This window comes from Ochotona curzoniae, unplaced genomic scaffold (genome assembly GCF_017591425.1).
Source record: "Ochotona curzoniae isolate NIBS_2020 unplaced genomic scaffold, NIBS_Ocur_1.0 patch58, whole genome shotgun sequence".
Lineage (NCBI taxonomy): Eukaryota > Metazoa > Chordata > Mammalia > Lagomorpha > Ochotonidae > Ochotona > Ochotona curzoniae.
In genome coordinates, this window is record NW_024467037.1 from 1,112,766 (window position 1) to 1,129,196 (window position 16,431).

Sequence of the window (16,431 nt, forward strand, 5' to 3'; positions counted from 1 at the left end):
GATTGAAGGACCAGGGTGCCACGGAACGTCCTCGCGTCCTCCAGGACACACCACGGAGTCGCTAGTGCAAGGGCTCAGATACCCTATTTTGTAGTGATCCAGTTCGTCTTCTTTGTTAGTTTATGAGGTCTAATTCTTAAATTATTTCATCAGTTGCTTTGGATTTATTGTATATTTCTGATTATTACAATCTTTTCTTTTATAGACAATTTTATTATTGCATATAAAAATGTAAGAACCTCACAGCGAAATAATTCCATTTTCCCTTTTTGCCCTTTGTGCAGGAATATGTTTTATGTTTATGTATATTATAGACTGTACAATTTGCTATTGTTCTCTTTAAACAGTTGACTGTCACAGCTATATTGAACTGTAGTTAACAGGCATCACATTGCATATTTTGAGTATACTGTTTGGCTCTGTCTCTTAGTAATTTTCTCCTGTTCTTTAATGCCTCCTTCCTCAACCCCAGGCAGCCACTGACCTACCTTTGACATTTTCTGGAAGTTTATATAATGGAATCATAAAGGTGACCCTCTCCCTTTTTTCTGATGAGTCTCTGCTTGCAGCATAATTATTTTACAGTTTTTCCATAGTGTTGTTGTCTCCACTAGAAAAACATTCTTAGAAACAAACATGCCAGGTAATTAGAGTGTTGTTGTGAAAGGGCATGCTGAATTGTTGTCACATGATTTGTTCATTGTTGTAGGTCATGACTGTTCAAGTTCACTTGAGAACTGCTGTACATGTCACTTGACTCATCAGAGAAAATACCCACATGACCAGATCCACTTCTCTCCTGAATGGCTTGATGGATTTCCTGTATTTGGATTCATACCAAAGCTGTCCTCAACCAAAGCAAGAAGAGGTCCTGCATGAGTCAGTCCCAGAATGCCATTTTTACCTCACCAACAGGTGAAGAAAACCTCATGAACAGCAATCACAGAGACTCGGAGAGCATCACTGGTGAGTGCAGTTTCATGCAGGAAATTGCCATTGCATCCAAGGGTAAAACACAGACGCCTCAGTCCGGAACCTGCTCTGATGGACTCCAGCCTGACTTGCTCAGAGACAGGCTATCTCAATCTCTCCATGCCCGGGTTTCTTGCCGCCATGGCAGAATCCACCTGTTTTCAGTGCCTTGTGTGTCTGGCTGCCCTGTCCCGTGTGATCCCCACCCTGAGCAGGAGCTGCCTCACAGCAGCTTTTCAGCTCCACAGGGCATGCGTTTGTGTGCCCATGAGCCCCTGACAGCAGGGCCTGGCACAGCGGAGGCTCTTGGCACTTACAGGGTAGGCAGACAGACGCACCTAACCCTCTCCACTCTCAGAGTGGATTCTACAGTTCAGGTGCCCATGAAAGCTGATTTGGCAGTTGCTTGACTTAGCTCAGTTGGCTTGAGTATTCCTATTTGTCAAAGATGTAGTACTATATTTAAATGTGGGGTGCTGCTGCAGAGCAAGTTGATGATGTTATATAGCATCCACTAACTGCTTACCACCATGTTTCTAAAATCAAGAAATTTCTGAATTCTGAAGCTCATGCAAACTCCAAATTGTTTTTCTTTAAATTCAGCTTTGATGTGTCTTTATTAAGATATAATAAAATACAACCAACCTAAGTATGTAGTTTGAGTTTTAACAAATATATACACTTGTATAACCACCAGTACAATCATGTCACAGAACTTCTATCCCAGAAATGTCCCCTTGTACCTCCCCCTCCTCTTTGGCTTAGGACAACCACCAATCTGCTTCCCATCACTGCAGGTTCCATTTCCATGTTCCAGAATATCATAAAAACTGAATCCAAGTCTGTTTTGCATCAAAGTGTTTTTGAAATCTATCCAGCTGTGGAAGTATCAGTCATTCATTTTCAATACTGAGTTGCAACTAATCATTTCCCTTATTGTAGCAGAGAAGCAACAGTGTACATAAAAGAATAAGTGTGATTGTATTCCAGTAAAGCTTGATGGGCGAGACTAGACAGGCAGCATGCTGGGGACGTGAAGACATGGAGGGGGATTGGAATGTGAAGAATGCAGGCCAGTTTTGAGGTCATGCAGGAGTATAGCAAGGCATTGGACCTAAATGGAGGCAGTGGGACTGGAGAGAGAAGCAGGTGTTCGCAGACATCGGGGATTAAATGGGAGAGAAGGTTTGTGAGGCTTGAATCCTCACAAGAGTAAAGAGTAGTACATCTTCAGAAATATGAAAGCCAGTAGGATGAGCTGATATAAAGACCACTTAGTTCCACCTGCTAGGCCTGGATGGTCCACTTTTAAAATTACTTTTTGTAACTAGCAAATTAGTGACCTGCAATTTTCAGATTTCATTGATACTTATTGAAAGAAAACTGCTATGGAATAGTCACTCTTCTAATGAATGTCATTTTGTTCTTCATTTTTGTTATGCTCTTGCATGGCTACTTCTCTGTTCCTAGCTTTGTATGTATTTATAGAGAAACATGAATAATTACATGGAATTTGTAGTAACAAACTGTGGGTGCTTTGTCAGGATTCTACTTTGATTTTCCAAGGATTAAGAGCTTGTTGAGGTGCAGCTCATCTCTGACGGAGGTTATGAAGCTGCTAATTGTCCCTCTGGGCCATAGAGGTGTCTGATATGACCAGCCCTCTGGTATTTGACTTACCAAGTTGTCACTGGTAGAAATGTACTGTGCTGTGGTTTGTTTACTTGAGCTGTTCTGTGCTGTTGTTCTTTACCAGCTTGCCAGAGGTAGAGCGTGTCCCTTTATACACCCACAAAGGAAATACCAGATCTCTATTAAAAATGAGGAGATGAATATGACATCCTGTGTTTGTCTATTTTTAAGCCCTCATATTTTAAGCATATGAAACAGGGTAGCCTTTTTTTTTTTAACTCCTGGTGTTTAGTGTGGGAAGTGTTAGGAACAGGAAGCCAGGAGCAGACACAGGAGGGAAGACAGGCCCAGCTGGGCCAGGCTGTGTGCAAGTGGGAAGTTAGGGACCTGAGCTCTCCAGGAGCCCCTGTGGGTCTGCCAGTATTATTCTGGGAGGTCTTTTTAAAAAAATATTTTCCATAGATTCAGGAATTTCTTCTTCCCTCTGGAGGGGTCTTCATTGTTATCTGATTGACTTTGTTATGACTGATAGATGATGTTCTTTGTTTTACAAATGGGAGAAAGCAAAACTCAGAAAAGAGAAGTCTTGTGCCTCCCACTCCTGAAGGGAAAATCAGAGTCAGAAGCTACATCAGATGCCAGTGCCCATAGTCTCTCTAATATTGAGAATGAAAAATAAGATGATGCGCGCACTTGGCACCAGGCCGAATGAGGAGCTACGTAGAACCACCGTGGCATGTTGGAGACATGATGTAGGACTTCGTCGTCCAGCACTCCCGGGCAGCCTTTGTCCTGTCACTAACCGTGCAGCAGACAAGCAAAGTGTGAACACATTACAGACACTGGTCCAGTGGTCCTCACAAGCCATTCCCCCTTTAAGTCAGTTTCCTTGTCTACCAGGCAGGGTTGGAAGATTTGGGAAGTACCTCCCACTTCTAACAACCCATGATTGCTTAGATGCTCTGGTTGTAAACTTGATCGGATCTTTAGGCCCTAAGCCTCAGAAAGCAATAATCAAAATGTCTAGCATTTAGAGAGCACTTTCACAGTGCGAACATTTTATACTCATTTATCTCAATTTGTACAACAGCCCTGGAGGTAAGACAGGACACTGTTACCTTCTCGGTTTACAGAAGAATAAACTTGAGGCCTAGGGGGAATATGGCAGTGTCGCATTATGATGTGTGCACAGCCGGGACTGATACCCATTACTGGATGACTTTTATCAAACTATTACACTAAATTTATACCAGGTGAAGGCAGAAAAAGCATTCTGAGACTTTTTTCCATTTTTCCCTTTATTTCAGATTTCCTTTACATATTTAGGGCTTTTTTTTTTTTAAGATTTATTTATTTATTTGGGAAATCAGATTTAACAGAGAGTAGGAGAGACAAAGATCTTCCATCTGCTGATTCACTCCCCAACTGCTGGAGCTGAGCCAGTCTGAAGCCAGGAGCCCGGAGCCTCTTCTGGGTCTCCCTCATGGGTGCAGGGTCTCATGGCTTTGGATCGTCCTTGACTGCTTTCTCATGGAGCAGAATGGGAAGTGGAGCAGCTGGGACATGAACTGGCACCCATATGCTATCCCTGCAGATGTAAGAATTTAGCCACAGGGCTACCATGCTGGGCCCCCATGCTTTACCTTTAAAATAGAAAGAATAAACTTATTCCAATGCTAGTGCTCTGTAAATATTAAAGCCATCTTCAACAAATATCTAGGTTCTAGGAGAATATACCAAAATACAATGATTTTCTAATTTTTAAAAGATCCTCCAAATAATTCAGATTTTATTTTGCAAGTGTTACCTTTATCCCTTTTGAACTAGGTATTTAACCATTTGAAGTAGATATTTAACCATTTGAACCATTAGAACCACTTTATTTTGGGTTTTCCCCCTCCAAGCATATAAGTTGACATGAAACTTCTTTTGAACAGTACTAAATAAATTGGTAAATTGTTTGAATTCATTTTAAACTTTTAGCATGTAGTTATACTCAGCAATAATATACATATATAATGTAAATCGTGTGTAATTAAAATTTTTGGTATGATTTTTACATTAAAAGCTTTCTTTTTTTTTTAAAGATTTATTTATTTTTATTGCAAAGTCAGATATACAGAGAGGAGGAGAGACAGAGAGAAAGACCTTCCGTCCAATGATTCACTCCCCAAGTGACTGCAACAGCCAGTGCTGCTCCGATCTGAAGCCGGGAACCAGGAACCTCTTCTAGGTCTCCCACACAGGTGCAGGGTCCCAAGGCCTTGAGCCATCCTTGACCGCTTTCCCAGGCCACAAGCAGGGAACTGGATGGGAAGTGGAGCTGCCAGGATTAGAACTGGCGCCCATTCCGGCACGTTCAAGGCGAGGACTTTAGCTGCTAGGCCATGCCGCCAGGCCTGAGAAGCTTTCTTGTTAAAGGATATGTTAATAAAAACCAATGGAGGGGTGATATTTAATTTTGTTGGTTGTCCCATTTTCACCATAGGAATTGCATTGATTTCTCTCTCTAGCTCAGAGAATTGAAAGGTACTAGATTCATTTACGAGCTTCTCCTCTCCAGATGTCTGCTCCAATGAGGATCTCCCTGAAGTTGAGCTGGTGAGTCTGCTGGAAGAACAGCTGCCACAGTACAAGCTGAGAGTGGACTCACTCTTTCTGTATGAAAACCAGGACTGGACCCAGTCCCAGCCCCAGCAGCAGCATGCATCTGATACCCTCTCCCCAGTGCTTGCTGAAGAGACTTTCCGCTATATGAGTGAGTAGTTGGTTCCCTCTTGGAGTCTGTCTATTGAACTAAGATCGGGATTGTCATGATACTGACTTTTCCAGCGTGGTGATATAGTGGGTTAGGCCATGCCGCCACCCGTGACACCACATCCCGGGTGAGCATGTTTTGAGTCCTAGCTATTCCACTTCCAATCCAGCTTCCTGCTAATGTGCCTACAAAAGAGGTAGAGGATTGCCCAAGTCCTGTGGTTCATGCACCCACATGGGACATCCAGGTGAAGCTCCTTCCTCCTGGCTTCCACCTTGCCGTTGTAGCTGTTTAAGGAGTGAACCAGGGAATCAAAGGTCCCCCTCTCCTCTCTGTGTCTGCCTTTCACATAAATCTTGAAAAATAACACAAAAGTTGGTGTTTAGTAGCCTTTGCTCAGTGTATACCAATTTGTACTTAAACTGACCAAGCAGAGATCATTGTAATTATGTAAGTCTGAACGCAGAAAGTTTGCCTTCTTTGTGCTTCGAAGGCTAGTGTTGCAGGCACACTTCAGTGTTTCTATTTCACCTACCTTGTACCTGATATTTTCCTCAGGTTGAGTCGAAAGGGAATTTATTTTTAAGAAGCAGTGAAATTATTTGAATTCTTCAGATTATTTCATATCTGTCAGTCTGCTATCCCTGAGCCTTCAGCTCTTTGACTCTTCTCTGCTAACCACTACCACGGAAATTAAGTCATTCATTAAGAAACATAGTTCTGGGCCCAGTACAGTAACCTAGTAGCTGAAAGTCCTTGCTTTGCACACACCAGGATCCCATATGGGCACTGGTTCTAATCCTGGCAGCCCCGCTTCCTATCCAGCTCTCTACTTGTGGCCTGGGAAAGCAGTCAAGGACGGCCCAAAGCCTTGGGACTCTGTACCTGCATGGGAGACCTGGAAGAGTCTCCGGACTCCTGGCTTCAGATCAGTACAGCTCCAGCTGTTATGGCTGCTTGGGAAGTGAATCAATGGACAGAAGATCTTCCTCTGTCTCTCCTCCTCTCTGTATAACTGACTTTCCAATAAAAATTTAAAAATCAATCTTTTTTTAAAAAAAAGAACATAGTTCTATGGTTTGTTGGCAGCATTCAGTTATAATAATGCCAGGAAGAATGCATGCACACCATATAGTAATCTCTGTCATTTACTTAAGGATTCACAGAGAAAATTCCATGAGAGGCTAAGCAGATTTGTCCTGAAAATAGATTTGTTTTCACACCAAGCTGTCAGCAGTGACAAAGTTAAATAGAGAAAAAATGTTAAAGCAGGGCTAAAAAGAAAAAAGAAAGTTAGGACTTTTGAAAAGCAGAGTTGGTGGGACATATTCCATCTTTTGACTTACTCTTCACCCGGGCCTGGTCAAACCAGGAACCAGGAACTTCCTCTGCTTCTAATATGTGGGTTCAGGGGCCCAAGCACTTGGGCCATTCTCGGCTACCTTCCCAAGCACCTTGACAGGGAACTGGGTTAGAAGTGGAGCAGCTGGGACTTGGACCCCTGCTCATGTGAAATGCTCTGACTGTAAGTAGTGGCTCTACCATGACACCAACCCACACAGAGCAAGTTTTGAACTTTGAAGTATGAAGATCTGTTTTGCATTTGACCTCATTCCAACAGTCTGCTTGAAGACTCAGCTTAGTGGTTTTTTGTGTTTTCATTTCATTTGTTATAGGAAAGTGTTATGTGCCTGGTAGGTGTTAGAATATGTAATAAGATCTCTGTCTTTCAGCTCAGGATTAATGTTTGTGAAATTCTTTGATTTTTAATTTGACTAGAGATTATCTTTGATTTTAGACAGTTTTCCCAGTGAATGCTTTAGTGTTTTCAGTGCCAGATTGTCACTGGAGCTTGATTGTTGTGAAATACCCATTTCATGGTAATTATTAACTTGGCTTATAAAGGTTTTCTAACTTTTACTGCCCGGGGGAAAAGAAGTGTAAACATGTTTAAACTTGAAGTATCCCAAAGCTTTATCTTTATACTCAATATTTCTGTTAAATCGTAAAAATTTATTTTACTAAAATTTAACTAAAATTAATTTTATTTAGAGAAATTTGAGATTTTCTGATAACATTTTAGAAGGAACAGTATTATTTCATTTCTGTGTCCCTTTATTTGAGTTTTTAAATATGTCAGAACTTTACAGCTAAAATCTAAAAGTAACACAAAAGATGCCCCGTGGGTAGAACTGTAAATAAAAAGATTTCTTAGATCATAATTTATTGGAGTTACATTTAGACTAAACTTTCAATGAAAAAAACAAAAAAAATGTAAGTTCTAAAATACTTTTTAAATTACAGTGTTGAAGGAAACACTCTAGAACCTGTGATGAACAGGTTAATGCAGATCCATCATTTAAGGTTCTGAAAAGTTTGTCTTCCTGTAGTCCAAGGTTCTGTTTTCACTTCAGTAACTTGAAAGTTGGACTATGTAGGAAGCATCTAAAATGATGAGACAAAGAAGCCACGATTATAATTGATCAGCTAATACTTTATCGCTGTAGTCTCACTGTTCTTTAAAGGTATCAATTCTTTTGGGTTAACAGTCCAGTCAAATATAAACCTTTATGAATTTGTGTTTTATTAATATAAAAGATAAATGAATTACTTTATTGGTCAAATTGACCACAGCTTAAAAAGCAAGATAGAAATCACACTTTCCCAGTTTCCCATTGTGCTGAGATTTAAAAGATTTGTAGTCTTTTAGTAATTCTTATGCTCCTGGTGTGCCATTCTAGGGTTCAACTCTTGTTTTTTTAGCTCTTTCTTACTCCTCCTCCCCTCTGTGAATACTTGTGTTTATCACAATGATCCTCAACAGCTAGTCAGTGTAAGTGACCCAGGCAGACACATCTTTCTTGCATAACCCCAGAAAATTCAAAGAACTGTGAGAAAAAAAAAATAGTGATTAGGAAAGAACCATGGGCACATTTGAGACTGGGAGCTTATCTCCTGAGTGGGGAAGGGCATTGGTTCTCTGAAGTCACCCAGAAACAGACTGTTGATGTTCCCAATAGAACCCTGGAAAACTGTGCATGGGTCCAAAAAATAACTCCTTCCCAGTCTCGGCATTACATACTCATGAAGTTTAAGATGCTGAATAAATGCTTCATGCATGGAATAGGTCACTCCAGGGCTTTTCTGGTTTTGTTAGGAGGAGCCTCTGAGTAAGCAGTAGTCAAGGCAAGTCACCCAATCAGGACACATGATGAAAAGTGTCATTTTGTCTCAAGGTCACAAACAGAAAACTGATATGCTTTTGAGGGGATTCTATTTGGGAATAGATGGCATGTGCCACTCTCTAAGGTGTAAGAAAAACAGGAGCGAGATTACTTATGTTAGTTTTATTTGTTATGTAAGTTTTACGTAAGCTGGTGGTTTTCAACAAGGACACCCTGCTAGAAGTATGACTTAGGAACTTGGTAGAAATCCACACTCTTGTGCTCCCACGTCATCTACAGGCTGTAGATGGGACACGGATGTCTGTGTTTCAGGAAGTCCTCCTCGTGATACTGACCCACATCAAGTTTGAAAAGCAATGATATAAAGCACTGTCAACAATACTAAGTGGTTCTTGCATAATGACATTACTTATAGAATTAAGGGGTTAGGTAAGGATGAGCATTTTTGCAGAGAAAATGGTACTACTTATGACTGTGTTCCTCCTTAAGCTCTGGCCTCAAAAATGGACAATCTGTGCTGGAGGAAAGGAAATGCAACTAGTCATGCTCAGGAAACATCAGCCATAGCCATGTCATGGCAATTCATACATTTCTAGTTCTGCTGAATCAGCCCTTTCAACTAGTTCCACAGGACAATGATAGCATCTTCCTCGGACATCTGATGTATAATGAATTACCTCATCACCTGGGTATCATTTGCTAGCTTTGTGCTGTCCTTGGGAGAAGAGTGGGAGAAGAGTGAAATACTGGTGCTCAAGCCTTAATGCTCCCCTGGAACTCGGCTGAGAGATGGCACTGGTCAGCAGTCAGCTTTTAGTTCTGTCTCAGCTCTCTTGGAGGCGTGTCTTATTGCAGAGATGTACTCTGCACTGTCGCATCAGGAGCTGCAGTCACTTCTTTAGGTTTGTTATTTCAAGAACGATAGATGTCAGGAGCCCGTGCAGTGTTTAATGTGAGTGGTAATTGTGTTTCATTTTATTTCCATTTTGGGTTTTGGTGTGGGTAGTTTTGCAAGTGAATTTTCTTTAGAATCCAGTAATTGTGGTTAAAAACCTTAAACCTTGAAAAGAGGTGGGCAGATTAGAGAACCACCAAACACCATCTACGATAAAAGACAAAGATGGCAAAGAAAGTTAAAATTGGTATTTCCTATCATGTGGATAATGTGAGATTGTGATGGTTCGTGTGAAATTACACAGGGATAAAACATAAATTATATATATAATATATAAATATTTATAACATAATTTATGTTTTATATGTATGCTAATCCCCTCGTTCCATGTTTCAGAAACATTTGATTCTCCAAATTTTATATGACAAACGTTTACTATTGAGTAACAACCTTTGGAAAGTAATTTGCAAAATTATTTTTAAAAAGTGTTTGCCATCTACTTGGTGTATAGAATATTTTTTCAAGGTTATCCAAGTCCATGTTTGGCAATAAGTATATATCACTGCAATTTTTCATATGATTTAACATGGTGAAGAATTGGTTTATGGTTTTGAACCATTTAATTATTGCACTCAAATATCAGGAAATGCCTCAGAGCTTTGCCCAGAGTCCTTTTGGGATCCTCCCAAACGGCCTGTTCTTATTAGGAGGACTGTGATAAAGAAGACAGGACTGACAGGGTTGCGTCACCATGTCTTGGCTGACTGCCATCTCTGTGAAATCAGGGTGGCCCAGCCTTCGGGTCTTAATGGTTCTTAGGGCTACTTCACTTAAAATGTAAGAATGAGAGAATTCTGTTTGCTGTCTAACTTCTGTGCTATCATAAATACTGAAGCATTTTAAAATTCATATTTGATTTTTGAAACCCCTTAGTAAGACTTGCAGTTTCTGTGTATGGGAGGAAGGGGAGGGGTCATGACAAAAATAGCATCTGTTCTCTTCATGAATATTACCTAAGAACTTAACGTAGATCTACCGTAATCTGTACCCAAAGACAATCACTGTTAGCATCGTCATCTATATTTTTCCAGCCTCTCTTCTGGATTGATTGCTCACACTTTACAAAGCAAAATCAGGATCTTTGTCATTTTGTAATATATCCGTCTGGGGGTCCTTCATAAAGCTAATAGAAAGTGAAGATAAAAGATGGCTATATTGATCCAGAAAGGTTTGAAAATCATATGTAGGTTTTTTGTTTGTTTGTTTTTGTAATACACATTTCTGTGAACTTTTTAAAGCCCCCTTATGTATTGGGCATTTGATTAGATCTGGGCTAGTTGATGCACTTAGTGGGCGAAGGGCCCCAAGGGGCTCCCACAGTACCCAAGATTTTTTTTCTAGTGGTTCATAAGATGGGTATTGTCATTTCCATATCACAGTCTCTTCTTTGCCACTCACAGTTTGCTCTGTGGTCTTAGACACGTCACATAATTTTTCTCAGAGATGATCCCAAATACCAGAAAATGAGAACATTAAGCTAGATAGCTTGTTAAGGTTCAACTCTAAATGTTTGGGAAAGGACAGATGGTAGCGTTTATAGGAAGTATGTATCCTTTTCCCCTCAAAAAATCATGTTTCATTCTAAGCATTCCTTTCCTGTGTTCCTTCACTTTTTCTTGTTCTTTGATGATGTGTGACTGGTAGGTCATATTTTTCACAGCCTTAACTGGTTTTACTTCAAGCTAAACCTGCCAGTTTACCTTCAGCTTGGTCAGTTATAGAAATCATGTCGCGTGTTTTTAAAAGCTGTTTCTAACGAATCTTTAGGATACCTGGTTCATGCCCCAGGTATCAATCATGACTATTGGTTTGCATTCTAGGTTCCTCATGAGAACACTGAGACTCCTCTACTTAGTCCCAGTGCCCTAGATCTCTTCCAGATCCCTTCAGAACCTGGAGCTGAGAACTGACTCTAGAACTGGCTGTATAATTATTTTAGAGCATAGCTATGTATTTTTATTTTTTTAATTCTTTATTTTATGATACAGTTTAATAGACATTGGGGTTTCCCTCCCCCATTGTTCTCCTCTCCAGTCTTTCAGTAGGTGTCTTTTGAGTACCCTCAGAAGTCCATCACACTGCCATTGAGGTGTCTCCCAACAATGCAGGGGCTTATCTGTCATTTCGCTGTGAGACCATCCTTGTATTGCAAGTACGGGGATATACTTCTCTCTGTTTCTGGACATATTTATTTCCACTGTACTTCCATTATACCTGCCCTTAGGTACAGTTCACCATAGCCTGAGAAGGAGAAAAGAAAGAAAAAAATTTAAATAAAATGAAATAGTCTTCATCTCCACGGTGTTGTCAAACTCATAGAAGGGGTGTCAGTGTGACACTAGGGTGACGCAAAAGAGAGTCCAAATCTTCCTGCAGAAATTAAGAGCATAGCTATATTGATTTGGTTGTTCCCTCCTCTGTTACTAAGTCCGGAATCAGAGACCACCCACTGTAATCTGCACTTTTTTTCCCTTTTCTTCTTGCCATGCTTAGATTTTTAAACTGTTTTGTGATTGGTAAATTGTTTCTGTTCCTGGGGCCCGATTGCCTGTTACCTTACTACCATCTTTTTGTTATGGAGCCAGTATCTCTTACTTGTCAGTACAAATCATTTTGGAGTAAAAAAAAAAGTCTGTTTCCATATTTTTAAAAAAGATTTTATAGTTAATTATAGAACTTTTGAAACTACCTATGAATAACTATCAACCCAGTGCATTGTTTTTCTTTTATTTAGAAAAAGACTGTTAGTAATTAGAGTAAAGATTGCCTGGACTCATTTTAGGCAGTGGTTCTAGGGAGAAAATGCAAAGCTCAGATAAAGATAGGCTTATCCAGTGCTGTCCTACATGTCTAGTCTTTTGGACATGTTTAAAAAACTACAGGTGACCATTTCTGACTTTATAAATTATTTAGAGAGAAGTTAAATAAAGCCAAGGCCATTTCACCTATCCTGTGTTTAAGATATTTCTTGGTTGCAATTATAAGATATTTAACAGCTCACTGAATATTGCTTGGTAGATTATCATAGTTCAACCTCCTGATGACCTTCCAAGATAAGCGTTATCACCAGCATTGTATAAATATGGATTATGAATCCCCAAAGGAGGATTAAGTGACTTGTTTAAGCTTACTGAAATAACTGCATTCTATTAACTACTCAGAAGTCCCTGTCCACCTTTCACACTTCAGGGCAAACTAGTTATGCAATCAGTTTAAGCCAAACACAAATCCACATGTTGCAGAAACAGATTAGATTAGGTTATAGTGCAAGCAATTGCCAATGTTGTCCATTCTCCCAGTCCTGATTCTCAAATGTGAGTGGGGTATAAGTTATCTTCCGGGAAGGAGGGGATGGTTATAAGGAGCCTGACTTAGGCTCATTGGATATCTTCTTACGTCATTGCGTGTTATACACTTTGTAATAATCACTTCCTTTCCTGAGTGTTTCGTGGGTGTGCATGACTTCTTTTTTTTCTACTGAATGATTTTTTTTTTTTTTGGAAAAGCCTAGTAAATTTGTTGCTACTGCTATGTTTGAATTCTAATGAAAATTTGAAGTTTGTTGTATTTCTAAAACTTATATAAACAGTTGTTTTTTTTTTTCATTATCTTAGTTCTAGGCACAGACAGAGTGGAACAGATGACCAAAACCTACAATGACATTGACATGGTTACACATCTCCTGGCAGAGGTAGGAATATATATTTTCTTTCTCTAGTACAGAAAGTTAAAATTTGAAAAGTATTTGGAATCTATCAAAATTGCATATCCAATGAAAAAATATGCTGGAATGAATGATTTACTAACTGGCATTCCAAAGTAAAAGGGTTCCTGAAGTTCCTTGTTGGTGGGAGTTGTAGAGGAAACATTTGTTTAAATGATGCCTGCGAGTTGCCCCATCCTACGCACACATACAAAAAGGCTATTATTTGTAAGTAAGGCCTGCTACTGTTCACCCTGCAGCAGAGCTGCCCACTGGGGAAGCAGCTCCGTTGTGAATCAGCACCCGCAGCTAGGGCATCTTACGCTTTTTACTTTCAGTAGGGGTATTATTTGAGTCTGCCTTGCCCACAGCAGTTTTCATATGCAGGCTCTTCCAATTGTCAGTCTATAGACTGCTCCTTGTATTTCCATTCAGTTGATTTTTAGGAAAAATGGTCCTTCTCTTTAACCTATTTTCCTCCTTTCTCCACAAGCTCCCCTAAACTATTTCCATGTCTGCCATTTAACTCATATTTAAAATTAGACAAATGGGTCTTGAAAACATACAGCCAACAAATTCAATTTTTAAAAAAGATTTACCTATTTTTATTTAAAAGGCAGATTTTACAGAGAAAGAAAAGGAGACATTAAAAGAAGGTCTTCCATCTGCCAGTTCAATCCCCAAATGGCTGCAATGGCCAGAGCTAAGCCAATCCGAAATTGGGAGACAGGAACTTCCTCCAGGTCTCCTACATGGACTCAGGGTACCAAGGACCTGGGTCATCATCTGCTGCTTTCCCCAGGTTATAAGCAGAGAGCTGGATCAGAAATGAAGCAGCCTGGACACAAACTGGCACCCACATGGGATACCAACACCACAGGGTGGAGGATAAGCATGCTGTGCCACCACACTGGCCCCAAACTCATCCACATGTTTTCTTATGCTATAGAAAGAAAGCCTAGAACTTAATTTTATGTACTCAGTGCTTAATGTGAAAGGATCTATATTCATATATAAGGTGGCTGGACATGCAAACTTTGCATCCTATAGAACACAGTCAGTCCTCTTCACCACCAGACAGATGGGATTCCCAAGGCCTTGCTAGGCATTGCCATCTAGCCAGAAAGAATAACACTGGGCAGGAGCTGGCTGGTTGGCTCTTCTACAAGCCTCGCTGCATCGTCACCACAAATTTCCTTACATTTCCTTTCTCTCCGTGCTCCAGGCAGAAGCCTGTAGCCTCCAACTCTTCAGTTTTTTATTCCCTGTTTTATTTCTGGTCATCACTCTTGTGTCTCGTACAAAAGGGCTCTTGGCCATGCTTCCCTCTAAGCCACTGTCTCTGAATGAGTGGAGGATCTAACTGTCTGTTCCCCATATCTCGGTCTTCTAATCCTGTGTCATTACCATGCTCAGTAGATAACCTTGTTTGACTTTTCCTACGTACCAGACCCCATCCTCATCTTTAAAGGCTGTGCTACCTGTAACCACCCAAAATTTTATGTTTACTTATTGGATTCCTGGATCCTGGTTTCCTGGGATGATTAATCTCACATAATAACAAGAAAAGAGATATCCTCTTACCTTTATAAATGTGGCAGTTGTTCAATTGATCACCATTTAGCACTCATTTTGTGTGTGCCAGGCCCCGTGTTAACTTGTGCAGTCTGAGTATTAAGATGAATCTTGATGCTTTCTAGGACATTGGTTTTGAATTTAGTAAAACTGACTGCAGAATTTCTAAACCACCACTTACTGATGTTTGTAGTAAAAGACGAGGTGTTGGTGTTTTCACAGAGGGATCGTGATCTTGAGCTTGCTGCTCGCATTGGACAAGCTCTCTTAAAACGAAACCATGTCTTATCTGAGCAGAATGAAGCCCTGGAGGAACAGCTGGGACAAGCCTTTGATCAAGTAAGCTTTAATCGCGTATTTATAGCATTAAGTAATTGGGTCTTATGCATTGGAGAATTTTATTTTCCTGGGTGTCCTGGAAATAATAACAACAGGTAAATAGCTTCAATGCTTGTTGTCTTCAGGGGCAACTGTGAACTAACTATATTGGAGACATAAACTGCCACTGTATAAAAGGATGCTTGTAACTCTTAGTCATTTTAAAGCTTATAGATGTTTTCTGTAACTTGTTATTTTTACCTAGTTTCATGTTTATCTTGTAAATGCATTATGATTGGCAACAATAGAGCTGATAAGTTGAAAATACTTATTTCCTAGAATTAAAACCAGTACCCTGAAGACATGCACAGTTATATACAGCTTATACATAAACACCTTGGGATGTACAATTGAATAGGGGTCTAATACTTCAAAGGTTCTTCAGTGTGTTTTGTTTTTAATTGTCAGTATTATTAATCAAATTTCCTCCTATATATTTCTACTACATAGAATATGAAAACTGGCTTCTTACCTGTTGTAGAAAAGGCTGTACTTGTTGAGTTGATAATCTGAAACTGTGGCTGATCATGGCATCGTTTAGCATGCTTCATGAGTCAGTGAAATCTACAGCAGACCTTGTGAGGTTTTCTTTACATGGTGAAAAATTGTCATCCTGTAAATTAGAAGCTGTATTGTATATAAGCCATGCAGAATAAAGAAGTTCTTAGAGATGTTGTGCTTTTGGTGTGCAGGTTAATCAGCTGCAGCATGAGCTCTCGAAGAAAGATGAGTTGCTTCGAATTGTCTCCATTGCTTCAGAAGAAAGCGAAACTGACTCCAGCTGCTCCACACCTCTTCGCTTCAATGAGTCCTTTAGCTTGTCCCAAGGTTTGCTGCAGTTGGACATGCTGCAAGAAAAGCTCAAGGAACTGGAAGAGGAGAATATGGCTCTTCGATCCAAGGTACTTTCAACCTAATTTGTATTAGCTTTTATTTGAAAGGCAGTGATATTTGGGTCTGGGGATTATTGAGGTAAAATGTACCATACTAAGAATTTGCTATCACTATTCCAGTTAGGGAGTGGCAGACAAGAAACTGTATTTGCCCTCCATTGTTATTTAAATCCCACTAAATGGCAATGAAAAGAAGTTGACAGATAAAATAGAGAAAGCCACAGCAAAGAACGTTTTGTGAAGTTTAAATAAATAACTAAATAGTTACAACTAAGGTAAGTGCCATGTCAGAAAATTACAAAGTCCTGTGAGCTTATATATGGAGGGAGTGAAGAAGGTCCTATATATATATGTACACACAAACACACACACATACAGAT

The 16,431-nt window shown here is 39.9% G+C and overlaps 1 protein-coding gene across 6 annotated transcripts in view; it reads left to right on the top strand.

Annotated features, from left to right (window-relative positions):
- Nucleotides 1-16,431, top strand: part of LOC121168097 (trafficking kinesin-binding protein 2) — a 64,670-nt gene that overhangs the window by 24,191 nt on the left and 24,048 nt on the right. For 5 of the 6 annotated variants that reach the window (XM_040997869.1, XM_040997867.1, XM_040997871.1 and 2 more), the window contains 5 exons: nt 710-966; nt 5,168-5,362; nt 13,117-13,193; nt 15,003-15,119; nt 15,851-16,060. In XM_040997869.1, coding sequence (XP_040853803.1) covers nt 876-966; nt 5,168-5,362; nt 13,117-13,193; nt 15,003-15,119; nt 15,851-16,060 — 690 coding nt within the window. In that variant the 5' untranslated portion in view covers nt 710-875. The remainder of the gene's footprint in view (nt 1-709; nt 967-5,167; nt 5,363-13,116; nt 13,194-15,002; nt 15,120-15,850; nt 16,061-16,431) is intronic. The other variant, XM_040997870.1, reaches the window with a different exon arrangement.